General features: G+C 37.3%; 1 protein-coding gene across 1 annotated transcript; it reads right to left on the bottom strand.

Annotated features, from left to right (window-relative positions):
* Positions 1 to 19,977: 19,977 nt before the first annotated feature.
* Positions 19,978 to 21,388, bottom strand: LOC131604191 (UPF0481 protein At3g47200-like). The gene is made up of 2 exons (XM_058876651.1): positions 20,462 to 21,388; positions 19,978 to 20,340 (listed from the first exon to the last, which is right to left on the bottom strand). The coding sequence occupies exons 1-2, from the start codon at positions 21,386 to 21,388 to the stop codon at positions 19,978 to 19,980; spliced, it is 1,290 nt and encodes a 429-aa protein (XP_058732634.1).
* Between the last annotated feature and the right edge of the window lie 2,481 nt (positions 21,389 to 23,869).

Genomic DNA, 23,869 nt, shown 5'->3' with positions numbered 1-23,869 from the left:
TGGTTCCAAATGTTAAGATTCCTCACAAATTCAAAGTGCCAGATTTCGAGAAGTACAAAGGGAATTCATGCCCTCAAAGTCACCTTGTAATGTACGCTCGAAGAATGTCAACTCAGACTGATAATCAACAATTACTCATTCATTATTTTCAAGACAACCTAACTGGTGCTGCACTCAAATGGTACATGAACTTGGACAGTTCAGAGATTCGTACTTTTCGAGACCTCGGAGAGGCCTTCGTCAAAAAGTATAAGTATAATATGGATATGGCTCCCGACAGAGATCAACTTCGGGCCATGACTCAAAAGGATAGAGAAAGCTTCAAGGAATACGCTCAAAGATGGCGTGAAGTAGCTGCTCAAATCTGTCCACCACTTGAAGAGAAAGAAATGACAAAAATCTATCTCAAGACTTTGAGTCCATTTTACTACGGACGAATGGTTGCAAGTGCGCCAAGTGACTTTACCGATATGGTAAACATGGGTGTACGTTTAGAAGAAGCAGTTCGGGAAGGACGTTTGAACAAAGAACCAGAATCTTCTATTGGTCCAAGGAAGTATGGAAGTTCTTTCCAGAAGAAAAAGGATTAAGATGTCAGCAATGTCTTGCACAAAATCAAGAAGAAATTTCAACCTCAAGTTGCAGCAATAACTCCGGTTGTTAACTCAGCGCCAGCTTATCAACCTCAGGTTTCGCAACAACAAAGGTCGCAACAACATCAGCAGCAGGTTCGACCTCCAAATTACAACAATCGGGCTCCGAGGTATCCTGCCTTTGACCCAGTACCAATGCCGTATGCGGAATTATTTCCAACATTACTAGCGAAAGGACTCATTCAGACAAGGAGTCCTCCAAATCCTACAAACAGTTCCTCACCATGGTATAAAGCTGACCAATCTTGTCCCTATCATCAGGGGGCACCAGGTCACAATATTGAGAACTGTTTCCCTTTCAAGATTGACGTCCAACGATTAGTGAAGAGCGGAATGCTATCCTTCAAAGATACTAATCCAAACGTCCAAGCAAATCCTCTGCCGCAGCATAAAGAAGCTTCAGTGAATTTGATAGATCAGCATCCCAACGTCATTCAAATCTACGACATTCGTCAGATAGGGGAAAATCTTGTCAAGATGCACGCTAAACAAGCTGGATACAGTCACGTGCCACCTCACAACTACTTCACATGTGATATTTATCCAAAGAATAATCAAGGATGTGCCGTAGTTCAAGCTGCATTACAAGAACAAATGGACTTAGGATGGATTCAACATATCCGAGTCAGAACTGAACATGACGTCAACATGGTTCAAGGATGTCCAGGAGAGTACAAAATCTACAGAGTTGAAGATCTTAGTCAGATTCCATAAGACTTTAAATGGACTTGCCTACTTTGGAACAGATTTCCACGCTTACAGTAGATGCAGAATTTGTCGAAGAAATTCACGAGGATGTTTGCGCGTTCGCAACGACATTCAAAGGCTGATAGACGACAATACCATCACAGTTCTTGCCAACAGAGAAGATGACGAAGTCTTTACCGTATCTCCTCAAATTAATCAAGTTGAACCAATGCAAGTTAAGTATGACAGCAGGAAGACAGCAATTGCTCCGTTAGTCATCTACTTACCAGGTCCTGTACCGTATGAGTCCAGCAAGGCTATACCATACAAGTACAATGCTACATTCATTGAAAATGGTAAGGAAATACCATTACCGTCTGTTGTCAACATTGCTGATATTAGTCGAGTCACCAGAAGTGGACGAGTCTTCAACAGAACAACAGAAAATGTGGAGAAACCTTCGGAAGAAGCACCACATAGGCAAGACAATCATCCGACCAATGTTGTTCAAGCGAAAGAAAATGATGAGATCTTGAAGTTAATCCAGAGGAGTGAATACAACATTGTAGATCAATTGCTACATACTCCGTCTGGGATTTCTGTTCTTTCCCTGCTATTGAGTTCTGAAGCTCATAGGGAAGCTCTACAGAAAGTTTTGGAACAAGCTTTCGTAGAACCTGGCGTTACAATAAGCCAATTCAACAACATTGTTGCCAACATCTCCGCCGGAACTAACCTGAGTTTCTGTGACGAAGATCTTCTTGAAGAAGGAGTGGACCATAATCTTCCACTTCACATATCAGTTGGCTGCATGGGTGATACACTCACAGGAGTCCTAATAGACAATGGGTCCTCTCTCAATGTCATGCCGAAGTCAACATTATCAAGATTATCTTTCGAAGATTACCCTCTAAGAAAAAGCCATGTCATCGTCAAAGCATTTGATGGGTCAAGGAAGTCAGTTATTGGAGAGGTGGATCTTCCCATAACCATTGGACCTCAGACGTTCAAAATCACTTTCCAAGTTATGGATATTCCAGCACAATATAGTTGTTTGCTAGGTCTCCCATGGATTCATGAGGCTGGGGCAATTACTTCAACACTTCGTCAGAAACTGAAGTTCATAAGAAATGACAAATTGATAACCGTATGTGGAGAACGAGCTCTGATCCTCAGCAACCTGTCATCATTCTCCGACATAGAACCAAAAGAAGTTGTTGGAACTAAACTCCAAGCACTTTCCTTGGATAAGGAAAAAGGAATGGAGAAAGCAGCGTCTATTTCTTCCTACAAAGATGCAATCCAAGTTGTCAAGGATGGCACTACCAGTGGTTGGGGGCACATTAATATTCCTACCAACAACAAAAACAGAACAGGGGTTGGATTCTTTCCAACATCGTCGAAGACTATTCCAGGAATTGAGGTAGTTCTTCCAATTCAAGAAACTTTCCGCAGCGGAGGTTTTCTTCAGCCTGTTCAACAAGCAGTCAATACCATCGGTACGGAAAACACCGATGAAGAGGAATGGATATCCTAACTTAACAAATCAGGATACATATCCCTATCAGAGTCTGAACCACTTTGCTGTTATCCAACTAGAGGATCTGAAAGTGAGACTCAACCAAGCAGTAACGAAGTTACAAACAGCTTCACCACCAGAAGTTATGGTTCGTCAGAAGAAGTTCCTCCTATCCCCGAAGAGACTTGGGATACATTAGGAGAACCAAGCGGAAAGTTCGACTACATGGTGAAATACTCCGCTCCTGAAAGTTTTAAAACCTCTTTTGAAGACATTGTTCCAACTAGATGGAACATTGATTACGAGTACCTCTCTCAGCCAAAAGAGATATATAACCCTTGCTATTCATCGTCAGCATCGGGTGCAGTCATCATTGAGGATTATATCCCCAAATCACCTTCCGAGGCTACTGATTTAGAATTCACATACCTAGTCAATTCCATCTTGGGAGAAGAGCAAGACCAAAATACAGAAGAGGATGATCTCAAAAGTGTCTCCGACAACGAGTCTCTCCATTCAGAAGATTGGAAGTTTCCTCAAAAGAAAGTTCGACATACTCCACGTGGAAGTGGGTATGCTCACACCGCTCAGTCTGCTGAAATAGAAGAAGATCGTCTGAGTGTTGCAAAGACAGTGGTTGGTAAATCAATACCTACCACATGCCAACTTAAGCCTAAGGTTCCAGATTACCTAGTGCACAATGGGGTTCGCCACTATTGGACAACTGTTGAAGTTACAACTGTTGTTCGCACTCCTAAGTAGGAACTTTCACCGTTATTTTGTCCTCTCACCATAGCCCAGGGTGAAGAGATGTTTCATAGGGCTTTGCATTTTACTATTTCTTAGGAAAATGTCCCTCTTTGCTTCGCCCAAAGCAATAGAGTTTTGTTTTATAGGGTCTTAGTTTTAAGAAATGACTGTTGATAAATAAAAATAACATTTTGTTCCTTCGTTAGTTTTCCCTTTTTCTTTTTTTCGGAAATTGGTAATCCTAAAAAACACCCTAAAAAACATCAAAAATATTCCATTAACTGCATACACCGAGTCTTCCCTCGTTGTCTAAATAAAAATTATCACACATATGCAGATTAATCATAAAACACCCCGTTGAAACGTGCGACCGTATGACTTCTCTAAGCTTTGGGTTTCCTGTATTCGAGGCAGAGGAAGAAGAAGACGAAGAAATATCAAGGGAGATTTCACGGTTACTTCAACAAAAGGAAGAGGCCATTCAGCCATACAATGAGCCTCTAGAGATCATTAACCTCGGTTCCGATGGAAACAAAAAAGAGGTTAAGATTGGAGCTTCGCTCAGTTCAGAGATCAGAGAAAGTTTGGTACAACTACTCAAGGAATTCTCAGATGTCTTCGCTTGGTCTTATCAAGATATGCCAGGGTTGGATACCAGTATAGTGGAGCATCACTTGCCATTAAAAGCAGAGTACCCGCCGGTCAAGCAAAAGTTAAGAAGAACTCATCCGGAGATGGCCATGAAAATCAAAGAGGAAGTTCAAAAGCAAATCAATGCTGGTTTCCTCGTCACTTCAGAATACCCTCAGTGGTTAGTTAACATTGTTCCCGTTCCTAAGAAAGACGGAAAAGTCCGCATGTGCGACGACTACAGAGATTTGAACAAAGCTAGCCCTAAGGATGATTTTCCTTTACCACATATTGATATGTTGGTGGACAGTACAGCAAAATCCAAAGTTTTCTCATTCATGGACGGATTTTAAGGATACAACCAAATCAAAATGGCGCCTGAAGACATGGAGAAAACAGCTTTCATCACCCCCTGGGGCACGTTCTGCTACCGCGTTATGCCTTTTGGACTGAAGAACGCAGGGGCAATTTATCAAAGAGCCATGACTACACTTTTCCATGACATGATGCATAAAGAAGTGGAAGTCTATGTGGATGACATGATTGCCAAATCAGAAAATGAGGAAGATCACATACAGAATCTGACAAATTTATTTCAACGCTTACGGAAGTTTCAGCTTCGTCTGAATCCCAACAAGTGTACCTTTGGTGTCTACTCAGGAAAACTCCTTGGCTTCATCGTTAGCAAACGAGGAATTGAAGTAGATCCAGATAAAGTCAAGGCAATTCAGGAAATGCCTTCGCCCAGAACCGAGAAACAAGTTAGAGGATTTCTTGGACGTCTGAATTACATCTCGAGATTCATATATCTCATGACTGTGACTTGTGCTCCAATTTTCAAACTTCTACGGAAAAATCAGAGTTGCGTCTGGACAGACGATTGTCAGAAAGCGTTTGACAGTATTAAGGAATATCTTCTCGAACCACCCATTTTGTCTCCTCCAGTGGAAGGAAGACCTATGATAATGTACTTAACCGTCTTAGAAGATTCCATGGGATGTGTCCTTGGACAGCAAGACGAGACGAGAAGAAAAGATCATGCTATTTACTACCTGAGCAAGAAATTCACTGACTGTGAATCCCGTTTCTCCATGCTCAAGAAGACGTGTTGTGCTTTGGCCTGGGCTGCCAAGCGTCTCCGCCAGTACATGATTCGACATACTACTTGTTTGATCTCTCATATGGATCCAATCAAGTACATCTTTGAGAAGCATGCCTTAACTGGGAGAATTGCCCGTTGGCAGATGTTATTATCAGAATATGACATTGAGTATCACGCACAGAAAGCCGTGAAAGGAAGTATTCTAGCTGAGCACCTGGCTCACCATCCACTCAATGGGCATGAATCAACAAATTTTGACTTTCCGGACGAGGACGTCATGTACCTCAAGATGAAAGATTGCGACGAGCCACTACCAGACGAAGGACCTGAGATAGGATCCCAGTGGGGCTTAATCTTTGACGGAGCTGTCAACGCTTATGGACGAGGAATTGGGGCAATCATTGTTACACCTCGGGGTACCCATATTCCATTTACCGCCAGATTAACTTTCAAGTGCACGAACAACAAGGCTGAATATGAAGCTTGTATCATGGGTCTCGAAGAAGCCATGGATTTAAGAATCAAACACTTGGACGTATATGGAGATTCTGCTTTGGTCATCAATCAAATCAAAGGAGAATGGGAAACACGCCAACCAGGGCTAATTCCTTACAAAGACTACGCGAGAAGATTATTACCATTCTTCGACAGGGTAGACTTTCATCACATTCCTCGTGAAGAAAACAACTTGGCTGATGCATTAGCCACACTCTCTTCCATGATTAGGATAAATCATTGGAATGACATTCCTCGGATTGATGTTATGCGCCTGGATAGGCCCGCTCATGTTTTCACAATAGAAGCAATCATCGATGACAAACCGTGGTATCACGACATCAAGAACTTTCTTCAAAGACAAGAGTACCCTCTTGGGACGTCAAAGAAAGATAGAAAGACTTTGAGAAAGTTAGCTGGAAGATTCTTTCTGAATGAAGATATTCTGTACAAGAGAAATTTCGACATGGTCCTGCTCAGATGCGTTGACAAGAAAGAAGCAGAAATACTCATGAGAGAAATACATGAAGGTTCCTTTGGTACTTACACCAATGGACATACCATGACAAGGAAAATACTGAGAGCAGGATATTATTGGCTGACGATGGAGTCAGATTGCTACCAGTATGCAAAGAGGTGTCACAAATGTCAGATTTACGCCGATAAAATTCATGTGCCACCATCTCTTCTCAACATACTCTCTTCCCCTTGGCCTTTCTCCATGTGGGGAATCGACATGATTGGAATGATCGAGCCGAAAGCGTCCAACGGACATCGCTTCATCTTGGTAGCCATAGACTATTTCACCAAATGGGTTGAAGCAGCTTCATATGCAAACGTCACAAGACAAGTTGTCGTCAGGTTTATCAAGAATCACATCATCTGTCGCTACGGCATTCCTAGCAAGATAATAACTGACAATGGGTCAAATTTGAATAACAAAATGATGAAGGAACTTTGTGAAGAATTCAAGATTGAACATCAAAACTCGTCTCCTTACAGACCAAAGATGAATGGAGCTGTAGAAGCAGCTAACAAAAACATCAAGAAAATCATTCAGAAGATGGTCATCACTTACAAAGATTGGCATGAAATGCTCCCGTATGCTCTTCATGGTTACCGTAGATCTGTACGTACTTCGACTGGAGCAACTCCTTTCTCCCTTGTATATGGTATGGAAGCAGTCCTACCCATAGAGGTTGAGATCCCATCAATAAGAGTCTTGATGGAGGCAAAATTAACAGAAGCCGAATGGTGTCAAAGCAGATTCGATGAATTGAACTTAATCGAAGAAAAGTGTATGACAGCTTTATGCCACGGTCAGCTATATCAACAAAGAATGAAGAAAGCTTTCGACAAAAAGGTTCGACCTCGCACAATCAAAGAAGGCGACCTCGTACTCAAAAAGATTCAATCTTTTCTCACAGATTCGAGAGGGAAATGGACTCCCAATTATGATGGCCCATACGTGGTCAAGAGAGTTTTCCAAGAGGAGCCTTAATACTCATGACTATGGATGGAGAAGAATTCACCCGTCTTGTGAACGTCGATGCAGTCAAGAAATACTTCGCCTAAATAATTAAAAGAACAGCTCGCTAAGTTGAAAACTCGCAAAGAGCGGCTTAGGCAAAAAAGAGCGTCTCGGTGAATCGAAAACCCGAAAGGGCGATTCAGGAAAAAGTTAGAGACATAAAAAATAAATAATCAATCCCGGTAGACTTAAAACCCGAAAGGGGTAGTTTACGCAAAAGTTAGGGATAAATGGCAAGTAACTGTGTTCAGGACAACTTGATCATTCAAAAATCCATAGCGGAGTATTCATCATCAGTAGGTCATCATCTACGAAGCACGAATATAGCGCAGCTTGGAGTGGAAGGGAAAGATAATGGTCGTCACGTTTCATCGTAGCCCTTTTCCCGAAAATTACCAATTTCCAACTTTGTAAATACTCCATGGAATCAAGCATTTGGCTGATTACCATTCCACATATAATAATTTGAGCCTTGTGCCCTTTCTTTGCAATCGAGTCTTTTTCAGTTTCCTAAAATGCGTTTTAATTTAAACAGTCATTCTCTTGAAACAAAATGTTTTCATAAAATAAAAATGAATTTACTTGCAAAAATAGGGGTGAAATTTTCTTTCTAAGGTTTACAAACAATAGGAAGAATGCAAACAGTTGCTCCAAGAACGGTTGAGACTCCGGGAACCAATATTTCCCCATGAGGTCGCTTTGCGAACATCTCCCGATGACGGATCTTCATTTCAATTCATATTACTCACTTCGAACAGCGGACAACTGATGAACCAGTCATTCCCAACAGAGTTCGAGCTACAAGAAGAAGACATCTTCTAATCAACAAGATTCAAGTCGTATCATAGGATTTTACATCCGCGACAATTCTATTCACGTTCACTTTGAATTTCATAATCATCATAATATTCATGCATTTTGTCCTACACCATGTTTGCATAATTAGCATAATCTAGCGAGGTTTTGATCGTGTTAATACCCAAATTACTTAGGCATATACTCGAGTTTCCCCTACAAAAGCATGGAAGGGTTTTCTTCTTCATGAAGAAGGTTCATACACCCAAATTTCCCGAGCAAGTCAACAAATGGTAATCTCCCTCAAAGAGATAGTTTGTTCACTTTTGGAATTCCCCAACTGAGATTCTCCTGCAGAGCAACGCTCAACAATCTTCTTCAAATAAGATAGTTTGTTTCGCATTTTGGATTCCTCAGAAGTCTGGTATTTCCCCAGCGGATCGACAAATGATCCCCAACGGAGTCAGTGGATGGTAGTCTTCATCAATAAGATAGTTCAGATTCCTCAAGCGTAAGTAGGTGAATGGTAGTCTTCTTACCAAAGACGGTTCGTCCGCTTTCAAGCAAAGTCATTAGCCCCTCAAAAGAGCGCGGGATCATATGACAATCCTTCAAAAAACGTTAAGTTAAAAGGAGGGATGGTGAAGTTTCTTTATTTACCATCAAATGGTATCTTACCTCCAAGTGCTGGTAAGAAGTTTGATGAGGAAACAAACCTTTGAAGTTTCTTTATTTACCATCAAATGGTATCTTACCTCCAAGTGCTGGTAAGAAGTTTGATGAGGAAACAAACCTGTGAAGTTTCTTTATTTACCATCAAATGGTATCTTACCTCCAAGTGCTGGTAAGAAGTTTGATGAGGAAACAAACCTTTGAAGTTTCTTTATTTACCATCAAATGGTATCTTACCTCCAAGTGCTGGTAAGAAGTTTGATGAGGAAACAAACCTTTGAAGTTTCTTTATGTACCATCAAATGGTATCTCATCTCCAAGTGCTGATGAGAAGTTTGATGAGGAAATAAATCTTTGGAAATTTTCTCTTTATCTGAGATATTGTCCAAACACGACTGAGACCAGTTTCGAGATATGGACATCCGAAACGAGGGGAGGTTGTTTACCTTTTTCTAAGTGTCAACACTTAGTTAAAGAAGATGGATTGCGCATCTTACATTGCCATCCATTCAACAGAGTCCACATCAAGTATTTCTACAGGAGTTTGTCTCCTCATCCCCCGCCAAGTGCGACAACGGGATCAGGTCATGTAAAGATTTTATCAATTACAACATCTCATGAGCGCCCAAAATTCGGGTATTCTTTGATATTTAAGTCTCTTTCACGCAGGAGAGATCGAGATGTCAATCTCTCTCCCTCCGGATGAAAGAAAATTAAATAGGGGCATCTGTCATACCCTAATTTTTGACCCCCCTGAGATGACATATCTTCAGGATTTTCATCAGGTCAAAACAAGTACCCAGAGCAGTCATTTCTTCATCTGGCATTTAATCGAGGATGTTCAAAGACAAGAAAAACTCAGGTAAAGGATCAAACAATGAGAGGATTGATCTACAACACAATCATAGGATTCAAAAAGCTTCATGATTGATTAGACACCTAGTCATATGAGTACAGGTTTACTCAGGTCACCAGACTAGGGTTTTTGAGCCTATCAAGGACTAAAATCAGGGATCACCTTTGGGAAACCCTAAAAAGCCCCAGGGGATCATTCAAAGATATCAATCATCTTCAAATAGCTCATATGACAAGATCCACTGGACATCACACCTCAATTCAAAGCCTACAGTCATCATTTTCATCTGGTCGACAATTAGGGTTTTGGACCTAATTCACCAGGATAGTTGACTTTTAATCAGGGCATGGATCCAAAACACAAGACATGATTCAAGAACCTCTAATAACTCAATACAACCCATTTACATCACTCATTTGAGGAGAAGATCTTGATTCTACACAAAAGTCCAAAATTTCACTTTATTAGGAAAAAGTCAACTGTATGGAATCACCTTTGACTTTTAAGATTTTTGGTCAAACCATGACTTTCAAAGATCAATATCATAAATATATGGATATTAAAGTCATTTGACCAAAGAAATTCATGAAGAATCATCAAGGAGCAAAAAGTCGGGAATTAGGGTTTTTGAGGGCATTGTAGGAACTCAAAATTTCACCTACACAACTCAAAAAACTTCCAACATGAAAGTTGTAGATCTTTCAAAATAAAACAACATCTTACAATGGAACTTTTTTCAAAAGATCAATCATTTAAGAGATTTGGAAATTTTGAAGTTTTAGGTCATAAACACTTAGAAAATTTTCTAAGTGTTTTAACCTAGTTTTCTTCCAACTTTGGCCTCATTTTTCACAAATTTGCCAAAGGATTCTGAAGAAACTCCAAACTAATGATTTGAAGTAGATGTTTAGGGCTTTCCAAATTGTGTTCAACCTTCTCCAAATTCATTTTGAGCTAGGAGTTATGCTTGTTCAAAGTTGGCCTCATGAAGTGAAATTATAGGTCATGCATCATTTTTGAACTTTGCAATTTTGTGCACATGACCTCAATTATGGATGCTACACGACCCATAACACATCTGAAAACATGCCATGAATTCATTTTCACCATGCCATGATAATTGAGGAAGATTCCTAAAACAAGAACATGTAATTATGTAATGATTACATTTGAGAATTTATGGCAAATTGATGAATCACCCAAGGAATCTTCTCACCAACCAATTAGAGCTCACTTTGCATCTGAAATGTTCCCTAAGATCAGATAGAATCAATGGATGGGGAGCTGGCTCGAAAATTCAATGATCACACTTGGATATTCTTTGAAATTTCTTCATGGCTAAGAAACCAAATTCACCTCACTAAGCAAGCTCACTCTCTCAATCTATACTGAACCATTTGCCTATAAATAGGAGAGCATACCTCAGTAGAAAAAGACACCAAAGCAACCATATTCCTTGCTTTCTCTTTCTCTTCTCATGCTTATGGTTTTTCAAAGTTCTCTGGCAAGAAGAATCGTTTTCTTCAAACCAGAGCTTATCTTTGGAAAGTAAGCATTCTAACACCTCAAAGGGGTTCATTTGAGGTGATCCAAGCACCTGAATCACTTCTGTAAGTGGAGGAACGCCATTGTTGCTCTCACTTTGGAGCTGTTGCAGTTGGAGGTCCATAGAGCAATTCAGAAGGTTTCCAACAAAGCCAAGCATCCAGGCACGTTCCTCTGGTCATAGTGAAGTTGTTCAGATGGCTGCAGCTCGTCTGTAACTCAAGAATAATCACTCTCCATGTCCACTTGAAGCTCAAATCGAGGGAGGTCCATAGAGCAATTCAGGAGAATTGAAGTTACAATAAGCATTCAGTTAGCATCACTGAATCCCAATGAAGCTTTTGGGATCATTCATACAAGCTCAGGTGCTCTCTACCATCCTCACGACCTCCATTTTCAGAGGTAAGTTTCTGAACTCCACCTTTTTAATTTAAGCACTCTTTGTGATAAAGCTCGATTCTATCTTGTTCAGCATCATCAGAGGATTAAAAACCCTCTATCATCATTCATTTATCTTTCAGTATAGTCATTTAATTTGATTCTCAAGTTTTAGGGTTCTTCACGTTTTCTGGTAAATTAGTTAGATATAGTTAATATAAATTTATGTTAGTTACATATTCAGAATCGTGAGTGAATTTAGAACAAGTTTCATGTTTACACCTTGGCCATTGGTTGAGATTTGAGAGAATTAGAATTTCGAAAATGTTGGAGCTTGAGGTTGAAGACGAAGATGGAGGGTGGCGCCATTTTCAAATCTGAGGGCCAAGTTTATTTTATTTTGAATGGTTTGTGTTTTACAAACGAATTCATCGTTTGCCCTAGTGGCCTCACATGCGCTCTTAGTCTCCTCATGCCCAAGGTCTGGGGTTCGAATCCCCCTCGCCTCAGACCTTTTGATTTTATTTTCTTTTTTTTGCTTCTATACACTTGAACAATATATGAATTGCAATGAAGCCAGCTTACTATCACTACACGCGCGCTGGCTCAGTGGTGTTGGTTTTGGGTGTGTGACCTAGAGGGCGTGTGTTCAAACCTTGGAGGAGACAAAATCATTTTTTTACCACTAATTTCCTTCATTTTTTCTCACAACTTCACACAATTAATTCACCTATCAAATTAAATCATTTTCACCTCATTTTTCACACACTTGCTATTTAATATATCTATTTTGTGAATAATCAAAAAAATCATAAAAATATTATTTATTTCATATATTTTTATTAGGTTTAAAATAGTAGGTTTTAAGTGTTTTCTTAAATACTTTAAATATACATTTTTATTTTGTTTTGACCTAATTATTTTTGTGAATAATTTTATGATAAAACCCTAATCATTTAGGTCTTAATTAGGTATAGATTTTATCTTTACCTTAATTAAGTTGACTTTTGTCAATATTCAAAACTGTTTTCAATCTCCGATTAAGCAGACGATTAAGGTTTTCAAACAACAAAACCTTATATCATTTCAATCTTTTTCCAACTGTTTTTATAACAGTAAACCATTTTCAAATGGGCCTCTAATAGAGTATAAGTCCCAACACCTTCTTCTCTTCTTAGCTTGTTTTCAAAACTGTATTTTCAAAATCTTCTTTCTGTTTTCAAAACATTCTTCTGGTATTTGAAGGGCATTATTCCCGGTGAAACTCTTCAGATACCTATGTGACCTATGTCCATCTTCACTTCTTCTGTTTTCCAAAACCATTAACTGTTTATCATATATATATTCAACTGTTATCCACCAATTACTGTTGAGGCTCTGTACATACTTCTTCAATGGCCTCCACTCCATCCAAGTTAGGCTTTACAAGCTTTCAATTTACAGTCTTTGTTTAAATTACTGTCAAATATAAACTGTGCATATATTAGTTTAGAACTACGTTGAGTGTAAACCCTAGGACAGTTAAACTATATATATATATTATAGGAATATGGCCTAGGATTGAGAATGTCTTCCCGGTGAAGGCTCTTTCCTAATTAGAGATCTGTAGTTCAAACCCCCAAGATGAATTATTCCCGATGAAACATCTTGGCAAAAACCTTAGAATTCAAAAAAAATAGGGCACATCTACCCAAGAGGAATTATTCCCGGTGAAACCTCTTACCCATTTGCTTAGAGCCAAAATAAGTTCAAAACCACATAGCTTTCTCTTGTGCTACAACAAGGACCCTCGATTGGCCTCCTCTTGGGCTTTGTACAAGGACCCACAGGCTTCTTAAAAGCATTTCCAGCTTCCTCTTGAGCTTGTATACAAGGACCCATCAGGTTTCTTATAAACATAGGAACAGGTCTTTAGTCACCCTTTAACATACCCTGGTGAGTTTCTTCCAATTTAAACCAGACTTTAAACAAGCTAAGTTTGTCTCAATTTCATATTGAGCACACCTTTTGGAATGAGAGACATGGACAGTCACTGTCACCCTTATCTTCATTAATTTTCCTTAGCAGAGTCTAGGATCCATATTTGTTTATCCTCAGTAAGTGTCAGCCTTCATCTTGGGCTTTAAACAAGAAGTCTCAATTAGATAATCCTTCTGCCATCTTTCAAAACCCATGGAAAGGGTTAGCCTCCAAAGTCAATTAATAAACATCTGTCTAAAAAAATGTCAAAACCCCTGGAAAGGGTTAGCCTCCAAACATTCCTTCATTTTTAACAAAACCCCTGGAAAGGGTTAGCCTCCAAACATTCCTTCATTTTTAACAAAACCCCTGGAAAGGGTTAGCCTCCAAACATTCCTTCATTTTTAACAAAACCCCCGGAAAGAGTTAGCCTCCAAAGTCAATTAATAAACATCTGCCCAAATGAGTCAAAACCCCTGGAAAGGGTTAGCCTCCAAACAGTCCTTCATTTTTAACAAAACCCCTGGAAAGGGTTAGCCTCCAAAGTCAATTAATAAACATCTGTCTAAAAAATGTCAAAACCCCTGGAAAGGGTTAGCCTCCAAACATTCCTTCATTTTTAACAAAACCCCTGGAAAGGGTTAGCCTCCAAACATTCCTTCATTTTTAACAAAACCCCTGGAAAGGGTTAGCCTCCAAGATCACTTCTTCAAAAAACCAAAGATTTATTTCTCTTAGGAGATAATTTCCCCAAAAGAGTCAAAATCCCTGGAAAGGGTTAGCTTCCAAAAGCCATTCTTTTCAAAAGACAAATTTACCAGCTGAGTCAAAATCCCTAGAAAGGGTTAGCTTCCAAAAAATAGTCTTTTAATAAAATAACTCTCCAGTAGAGTCAAAACCAACAAAAACAGTTAGCCTCAACCATGGGCTTCATACAAGGCACCCCAAACAATAAAACTCCCATGTCAAGAGTCAGCCTCAACCTTGGGCATTGTACAAGGCAGATAATAGAGTCTCCCCAGTGAGTTCTTCATCATTCAGTAGCCACAACCTTGGGCTTTGTACAAGGCAGATAAACCATATTTTCATGTGTCAAAGATTCCTAACACCTAGGATCTTTTTCCCCATAGAGTCATCCATACTCAGTTAATTTAAGAGTCAGCCACAACCTTGGGCTTTGTACAAGGCAGAAAATAATGTTTTCCCTAGCTAGAGTCAGCCTCAATTCTGGGCTTTGTACAGAACACCAAATAAAAATCCATCAAATAAACAATCTCCAAAAAGAGTCAGCCTCAATTCTGGGCTTTGTACAGAACACAAAAATTCCCCTGTAATTAATCCCCAGTGGAGTCATCTCCCAGAGTCATAATAATAATTAATCAATCAAAAAGCCTCAAGCTTGGGCCTCATACAAGCCAGTTAAAATTCAAATCTTTTATACAGTAGATAGACATAGCTTATCTCTATAGAGAGATCTTTCTTCTATCTCACCACATTTAAACAAACAAACATTACATTTCATTTTAATCAAGTCTCCCATTTAGGATTTTGAAAGGCATGAGCTAGCAGTAAAACCCAGACATGTGGTAACTTTCCCTAATTTGGATAAGCATCTTTCTTTTATTTAAGAGGCATTTGACTGGTATACTTGCACATACACAAGTAAGGTCCCCCTCTTGAATGAAATGAATTCAGTTATTCTGTCACTCTTTTAAAATGTTTGTGGTGGAATAGTAGAAATACCTCTCTGTAAAGATAATTTCATGCCTCTTTACTGTAAACAGAGATTTAATTCAAGCTTCAACCTTGAGCTTCAAGCAAGGCACCAAAAATAATTAATAATCCCTAATTGGTTCCCCGAACTACATTAAGCTCTGACTTCCATTAGGGATATGTAGGCATGAGGTTCACAAGGAACCTCAGCGAGCTAATAAAATACCAAAAATAGTCAGTCTGTCTGTCTTCTTTTTAATCAATTCAATTCCTTCTCCTAATACAAAGGAGAAACTTTCCCAATAATCATTAGCAGCACAAACACATTTAGACACAGAGAAGGTTCCTGTAGAGTACTACAGATATGTAGGGTGCTTAAACACTTCCCTATGTATAACCGACCTCCCGAACTCCAGAATTTCTAGTCTAGGTGAATCCCCACACTTAGCAAACTCCTAGGGTTTAGTTGAGATCTTTTTTCCCCTTTCCTATTCGTAGGACAAATAAGAAAGTTCGTGTGATATCGTAGGAAGAACTGAAACAAAATTCATCCCACCACGGGCGCATTCTCCTTCCAAATTTCGCGTGAAGGGTCTAGCGTGCCGTCCTCCCAAGTGACACGGGGAGGTAAAAAAAACGACACCACACACATTCTAACATTATCGGAGTGAAATTGTATTCTCAAATCCAGATGCTGGAAGCTGGATTGATAACCTTGCAAGGGAGAAATGGACTAGGGCTTATGACAACGGAGTACGCTGGGGCCACATGACAATATATCTTATGGAATTCATGAATGGTGTTTTTAAGGGCATTCGAAACCTCCCTATTACTGCACTGGTGGAAGCAACCTACTTTAGGATGGCTTCGCTATTCTCAACAAGAGGTCAGCGGTGGAGTGCTGTTAGAGAATCAGGACAACTGTTCAGCGAGAGTTGCATGAAATTTTTGAAAGAACAATCAACAAAGGCCAACAGTCATCATGTTACTTCTTTCGATCGATTTAAATACATATTCAGTGTTAAAGAAACAATTGACCACAATGAAGGATTACCAAGATAATAGTATATGGTTCTACTAGATGACCATTGGTGCGACTGTGAAAAGTTTCAAGCATTTTGTATGCCTCGCTCACTTGTCCTAACAGCATGTGCATATGCGCACCGAGATGCATTGTCACTACTTTCTCCAATTTACAAGACTGACACCTTGCTCGAGATATACAATGTCGCATTTCCAGTGGTAGAGAAGGAGGATTACTGGCCTAAGTATGATAGGAAAGTAGTTTGGCATAATGACATGATGCGACGAAAGAAAAGGGTCGCCCAAATAATACTCGTATTCGAACCGAAATGGATGTTCGTGACAAAATGGAAAGAAAGTGTAGCATTTACCGTCAGCTAGGGCACAATAAAAACAAATTTCTTAGTCGTGGAACAACCTCAACACATGTTTAATTGTATGCCCTAAGACAATTATTGTGTAACAACTTTGTAAAATATTTTTATGCAATGAACTTTACTTTTTTAAATTCCAAAATATTAATAATTAGGGTTAACGATAGAGAGAAAAATCAGAGACAAAATCGATGAACGAAACTGAAAACTGTGTGCGAAATGAACGGGAATGGGGTATTTTTTCCAAAAAAAACCCTAACACATAGGAGCCATTTCAAACGGCTCCTATGTGTAAGCATTTGTACATAGGCGCCATTTCAAATGGCTAACCTAATTTAGGTTGAACATAGGCGCCATTTGAAATGGCGCATCCTCTTAAAAGTTGTACATAGGCGCCAATTGGTTTGACGCATACTCCAGGGTGTGCTGCCAAACCTAGACACTTTGGTAAAATTTTCCCAAAATTTGGTTTTTTGGGGAATTTTTTTTTAAACCTTGTTATTTAAAATTTTTTTCTTTTACTTTGATTTATCTTACACGTGCTTATTTATTTTTTGAGAAAAAGGGTGATGTACTGAAAGTTTTTACACTGTCAACCAATTACCATCGTGTATTTAATTAAACCATTCTTTTATTTTAAAAAAAATCAATAACATAGCAGATTGATGGCTTTCTATTGGATGACAGTGTAAAACTATTTTACACGCACTACCATTTAACTCTTATTTTATTGCCCAGAGCATCTATGAATTAGTGATTAAACAGAAAATTCCCTCACATAGGGATACAACATTTCCACTCACATTTCATCTTTAAATGCAGCCAGTATGAAAGTTTGATATATGGGACACAACAGAGCAAGAAAAGTTGTTTCTTATTTGTTAAATTAATCAAGTTTTGGTTTTGCTGATGCTTTCACATGTTAATATTTGTATCAGGGTTTGTGAAGTTCCATGTAGCTCGTATCATGTTTGTTTTCCTTGTATTTTTCTTTCACATGTTAAATTACTCTTTCCTTCCGTTGCTCTTTGGTACTGTATTTGAGAAAAATAAATTGCCAATCAATTGCTCCTAAATGTTCACGAAGGGATTCGAGTAATTTGAAGCAGACATTAAAAGACTTTTGCATATCAAAGGCATCAGAAGTGGCTGCCATGAAACAGTTATTAAAAATGGATTTTTGTAATTTGAATCAGGCTCTTAAATCTTTTCCTGCATGTTATGTGTAATAATGTTTGTTCTTAAGGGGTTCTTAACTAAATAAGTGCATAGATGGAACAATTTAGTTTTATTTTTCTAGTGTTATGGTAAAGTTTCTTTTTCTATTGTTAAAGTTTTTTTTTTTTGAAAATGACAAATCTTCGTAAAGTCATATTTTACATTATTGTTGTATGATGGGGTGTGATTGTTGCAAAAGTACTTTTATAGAGTAGAAGAGACACTTATTAAATAACAGTTTTTATGGCATTCAGATTTTGGTTGAGACTGGTCATATGGGAAGGCAAGCAAGTTGCTATGTTACAGGATGGGGAGACCGTAAGTTTACATATCTTTTGATCAGTTTGTTGATTTGTTCATTATTGTGAACATTGTCATATGGATCATAATTTGTGTTTTAAAGATAACCTTTTATTACTCTCTAAAAGGGTGTTATTTTTCTGAGGGCAACGGTCGTAGAATGGGCCCAAACCATTAATTCTGTTTGCAAGGTGTTTTCAAATCAAAACAAAGATTTTTGTTTTTGTTTTTGGGTTACTTTAGAGAGGTTTAAAACCCCGCAATTTAAGATTTTTGTCAATCAGCCTTTCATGTGGTGTGCCACGTCACCTTCCGTTAATGGAAACTAACAGGAGGAACTAATGTTTGACACGGAAAAGTTTGTGAGGATTTTTAAAGGGACCAAAATTGCAGGATAGCATATTTATAGGGATTAAAAACATAATTAACCCAAAATATTATGTAATGTTGTGAATAGTTTCTCCCCAAACCTAATGAATATTTTCTTTACCCACAATAACTTATTTGGAAATTAATCTTGCTTTACTCCAATCAGCATTTTATTGTTAAGACCATTTTGGTCATGTATGCTTCACCTGAAACACATGAAGTATATGCACAAATAATTTTTTTACCTTAAACTTATGTAAATATGTCGTTATTTTTTTTACATGGTTTTTATATTTAAAACAACTATTTTTTTTATGGATTTAATGGAAATGCACCGACAGTGTAAAGCAGTTTTACACTGTCAGTGAAATCCAAACCGTTAAATTTTATAAAAATTTGAATTCTTTAAATTAAATATAAAATATTTATTTTTAAGGGTTGTGATGCACTGACCGTGTAAAAAAGTTTACACTGACAGTGTACTACCTTTAAGATTTTTTTTATAAGCTAGGAATTATATATAAGGGAGAACTAAGGGTTCTCCAACCCCATTACACATAATATTAGAGTTTAACCTAATTCATCTTTACAAAACCGGTTGGTAAGATCTTTACAAAACCGGTTGGTAAGGTGATGAGTGTCCTTCTATACATACTCTTTTAATGCTTTATCTTCAACCATTTTCTATAAATTTTCTTGGATTATTTGTATAAATTTTTATCTCATTATTCTGTGTCTTGTTGGTTTAGAAGAGTGAGGTGACAAGCCCAGACGATCCTTTTCCTGAACCTCTAATCAGACATTTACAACTTCTGAAACTAGCACTCATGGAGAGGTTGATATGCAAATAATTGTCTACCATCACCGGTGAGAAACTTCTTTGTCTTCCCGAAAGTCATTTTAATATTTCAAAACCCGCCTTCATGCTTTATAATTTTTGTAATTTGAAAGTATTGTTTTTTGGATGTAGATAATTTATATTCTGGATGTAATTTTACGTGTTTTCGATTGTTTTCTTTTGGACTAATCCTCCTACACATATGAATATTATCTACAAAAAAGTTTCTTTCTTATATTTGTTACATCTCTTTTTTTAAGAATTGTGAATATTATAGAGGTTGTATTCGTTATAATTTCTGTTTTTTTTTTTTTTAAGAATTATGAAATTGTGGCTGCCGAAACTGCCACTATTTACCAAAAATAAATGTTGTTTCATACTTAGTTTATTATGGCGGTTTGTGTTATTTTGAAACCGCCATTATTTACTTAGCGGCAGTCGAGTTTACAGCGGTTTTAGAAATTGTAAGTTGTGATGTTGAAACCCCCACAATTCCCTCGATTTTTTGTAATGATTAAGTCTTACACACAATATGATTCACTTGTGCGCGAGTTCTTCTTTGAAAACAAATTAGCCACTGCGGGATGAGTAATATGTCTGCATGATGGTGAGAACAAGGAGTATAACAGCTTCCATAATTCTTATGAATTTCCATACCGTAGGAATTTGGTCACATATCAAAATGTTGTACCAGTTTCGCGCATAGTACACAACTATCTCAAAAATATACCTACATTGATGCCAAGTTTGTATATGTAATTTCTGCAACACTTTATTAACCTTCATTCCTTTGTAGTCATACACATTCAACCTTTCACAAATTTCACTATAACTCATATCCATATGTTCAGCTCCATTGGAAATGGTGCGAAATAGTAGCAACAAATCATCACTGCTCTTTTTCAACTCATTCACAATAACCCCCTTTTTCCACTAGAAATTCAATGTCATGTGCACAGCATATCAAACCTTTGAAAAAAAGTGCATAAGAAGTGTATTTGCATCTAATCCAAATCTTATTTTGTTCCCATGCAATCAAATTCCTCCATTTCACTTCTGTTGTTTCCTTAACATGTAACGGTGGAATTTCCAACTCTCCAGAATCACTAAAACTTATTCCAAAATCAAACATATCCACCAACTTATGTTGATTTTGATTTGAGCTATTTAACTTAGCTCGAATTGTTACCCCAGAAGCACGAAGCTTTGTAGCACAGCACAATAATTCTAGCCTCGCCTTTTTCCCTTCATGTTGTTGGTTTTGTTCCACAGTAGACAGATGCATCAAATGAAGTATATGAGCACCTCCTGAGCTACTCGTCATTGGATAACCAAAGGCCTTACGAACAACATTAGCCACACGATGATCATCTTTGATCTCACTTCCATCAGGAAACACTTTTCTATATAACTTCTTAAGAACAATGAATGGAATTTGATTCTCAAGCATGGCTATATCGTTTAAAACCGACAACACCTTTTCCTCGGTTTTAAGGATTCGGTCGCTTTTATAAGAAGTTATTGATTGGTTTTCCATGTAACCCCCAAGCCTAATGAGAAGCTCCAACAGAAAACAGCCATCTACTATCATTATTTGAGCGATTTCGTGAAATTCTATTTCGTCGACAATCATGTTGTTACTTCCACCATAACTAGAACAAATCAATCTATCCAACTTGAGAATGTCAAAGCCACATTCTCTTAACCTTATTTCAGGATTTCTATTTTGTTCCGGTTCTGTTCCTTGCCGTTCAAGAAACTCAAGCATGTAATGCCTTTTTGGTTCTTCCATTAATTGAAGGTGTCTTGTGGCTCCTCTATGTAAGGGACCTATGGAGATGTGTTTTGGTTTGTAAGCATCTTCGTTTTCTTCTCGAAGTTCGTCTGGAATGTTGGAAATGCTGCATGCTTGAATTTCTCCATGACTTAGAGAACCCAACATCATTTCAATGGGAACCATCCAGCTAAAGTCAGATTGCATTGTAAATACCAAAAAGAAGAAAAATTTTGCTTTGATAATTGTGAAGAACACTAGAACATGAATTTTGAGATATTTTTCAAAGATTTAGATGGATTGTATGAAATGATGAGAATATAGAAAATTATATAAATGGAGATGTAATTGGTTAAAAACTATATAAAATTGAGTGTAACTTTCCACTCTGCATCATGTTTTGAATTCTAGTAATATACAAATCTTTTAAATAAACGAGTTTTTCCTCCTTTCACATATAACATCGACTTTATATAATATACAAATCATATGTAAATTATTAATATTATGACTATACTGTGCCGAGTCTATGAAAATAAATATTTAATTTCAGTTGTAGCTTCCCACTAGCCACTCTGCCGAATGGAAATTAAAAACAAATGAATGACAAACATCATAGATCTGTTTTTTTGTTTATGAATAGCAGAAAACAATTTAAAAAGTTGACTTGGAGTCTTCTTTATTTGAATATAAAAAAATGTATGTTTTTAGAATAATTAATGTTAGCCAACTAGATGGTACTGTATGTTTTCTTTTTTTGACATATGATAAAGAATTTATGCTATATTCCCTAATGTCTCTTGGTGTAAAATTTTGTAGTGATTGCACATGAGTTGGGTACTTTAAGAAATAAGGTAAGATTCTGTTGAAATCTTTTTAGATCTATAATATAAAATTTAGTGATTACTTTTATTATTAACTAAATGAATAAAAAAGTGGTTTGTAATGGAATAAGGTCATGCAAAAGATAGAGGAATTGTACACGTATTTTCACAAAAATATTTGCATATGAAAAAAAAAAAAAAGAGTAGTAATATTTTTTTATAAGCAAATTTGTATCTACAATATAAGAAAAGTAAATGTCTTGAAAAGTATCAAAATGTCCTGCTGCTTCATTACTCTTCCACGTGGATGCCTTCTGCTTTCATTTTGTAACTAAATCTTCTTTGCTTTGTGGTTCACATGCTACACATACTTATAACTAAAATCTATTTTAATATAATAATAATTTTATAATATTTGCTTTCATCATTCTGCTCATATAATTAATGCACTGTTGAACCCTTTCATATATATCATTTTTTTTACTATTATTAGATCAGTAACACAATGCATAAAATATTTTAAGAAATATTTTTAATATAACAAAATAAATTAATATAACAAACGCGCGCCGGTTGGACCTTCTTTTTCCTTGCGATACACAGGGCTACAGCAGCGGTTTGCCTTCGTGGCCAATGACCTGCAAGTTTCAAACTCACCGTGAAAACACCATAAATCGAAAATAATAATCCAGATTAAACATATGGCACATCCCGAATCCATTAGAAATCTTCTTTCTGGTCAATTTCCTCTTTAACTTGCTATCCCCAAATTATAGCTTTAAAACCCTAACTATGGCATCATGATAAACTTGCCTCAAAACTTAAATTAAATCACTCCAACAGCTTGCAAACAATGATAGGAACACAATTATGCCCTTAGATATGGTTTATGACGTGTTGGTATAAGAATCCGAATCAAACAATATTTAAGACAAAACCTGCACGTGAGAGCATATACACCGCGTTCGGGAGAATTATGAGGGTGGGTTTTGTAAGTTTAAGAGTGCGCCTAAGAGGGGGGTGAATTAGGATTTTGAAGATTTATCCGGTTTTAGAATACTTGTACTTATTTTTGGTTAAGTATTTGAAGATTTTTGAATGGTTCTTTTCTTTTCTTGGTAATAGTGATGAAAGCGGTAAAATGCGGAAAAGTAAAGAACACAATGATGTATACTGGTTCCCCTCACAATCCGAGAGTACTCCAGTCCCCTTTCAACATGAAAGAGATTTTACTATTGTTAGATCTTTGTACAAGCCTATACTAAGACTCCTCCTACAATCTTCTAACAAAACCACCAAGAACAATCCTCTTGGATTTCAATAAGTCCTTAAGAGAACACCCTCCCTAAGGATACCTCTTGTTTCCAAAACTATGGACAACAAGGTTACAACTACCAAGGACAATCGTCTTGGATTTACCAACTTGATTATGAGAACAATCCTCTCACTAATCAACAACCCTTACTTCCAACAATCTTGGATAGCAAGTCAAAAAATAACAAAATATATTTTGAGTAGAAAGTTGATGAACATATATCAATCTATAAGATTGATCTTCTCTTTCAAGCAAGACAATTTACAATGATATAATAGTGCTCAATGTATATGACTGTATGAGAATATTTTTCTGAAATGATATGTAGCAATGCAGAAAATATTTCTCAATGAAAGTTTATGAATGATGAACACTTTGTTTGAAAATATTTGTGAGAATAAGGTTTGTAAATTGTATGAAAGAGGTGAGGAATAAAATCTGAAATGTATAGTATATATAGGTGACTATATGCCTCTTAGAATGGTTGCATATTGATAGAACAATGCAATGTTTAAAGGTTTAAAAGATACATTCGTTTGGGACAGATTC

The sequence above is a fragment of the Vicia villosa genome, linkage group LG5, assembly GCF_029867415.1.
Source record: "Vicia villosa cultivar HV-30 ecotype Madison, WI linkage group LG5, Vvil1.0, whole genome shotgun sequence".
NCBI classification, from domain to species: Eukaryota; Viridiplantae; Streptophyta; class Magnoliopsida; order Fabales; family Fabaceae; genus Vicia; species Vicia villosa.
Note: the sequence above shows the minus strand (reverse complement) of the source record. Positions and strands in the feature narration are given on the sequence as shown.

What these genes read in the sequence shown, in the direction of transcription:
- LOC131604191 (XM_058876651.1), bottom strand. Translation starts at nt 21,388, where the DNA reads ATGCAATCTGACTTTAGCTGGATGGTTCCCATTGAAATGATGTTGGGT. An exon ending in ATGTTAAGGAAACAACAGAA is followed by an intron (nt 20,341 to 20,461) that starts GTGAAATGGAGG and finishes TTGAATTTCTAG; the next exon opens with TGGAAAAAGGGGGTTATTGT.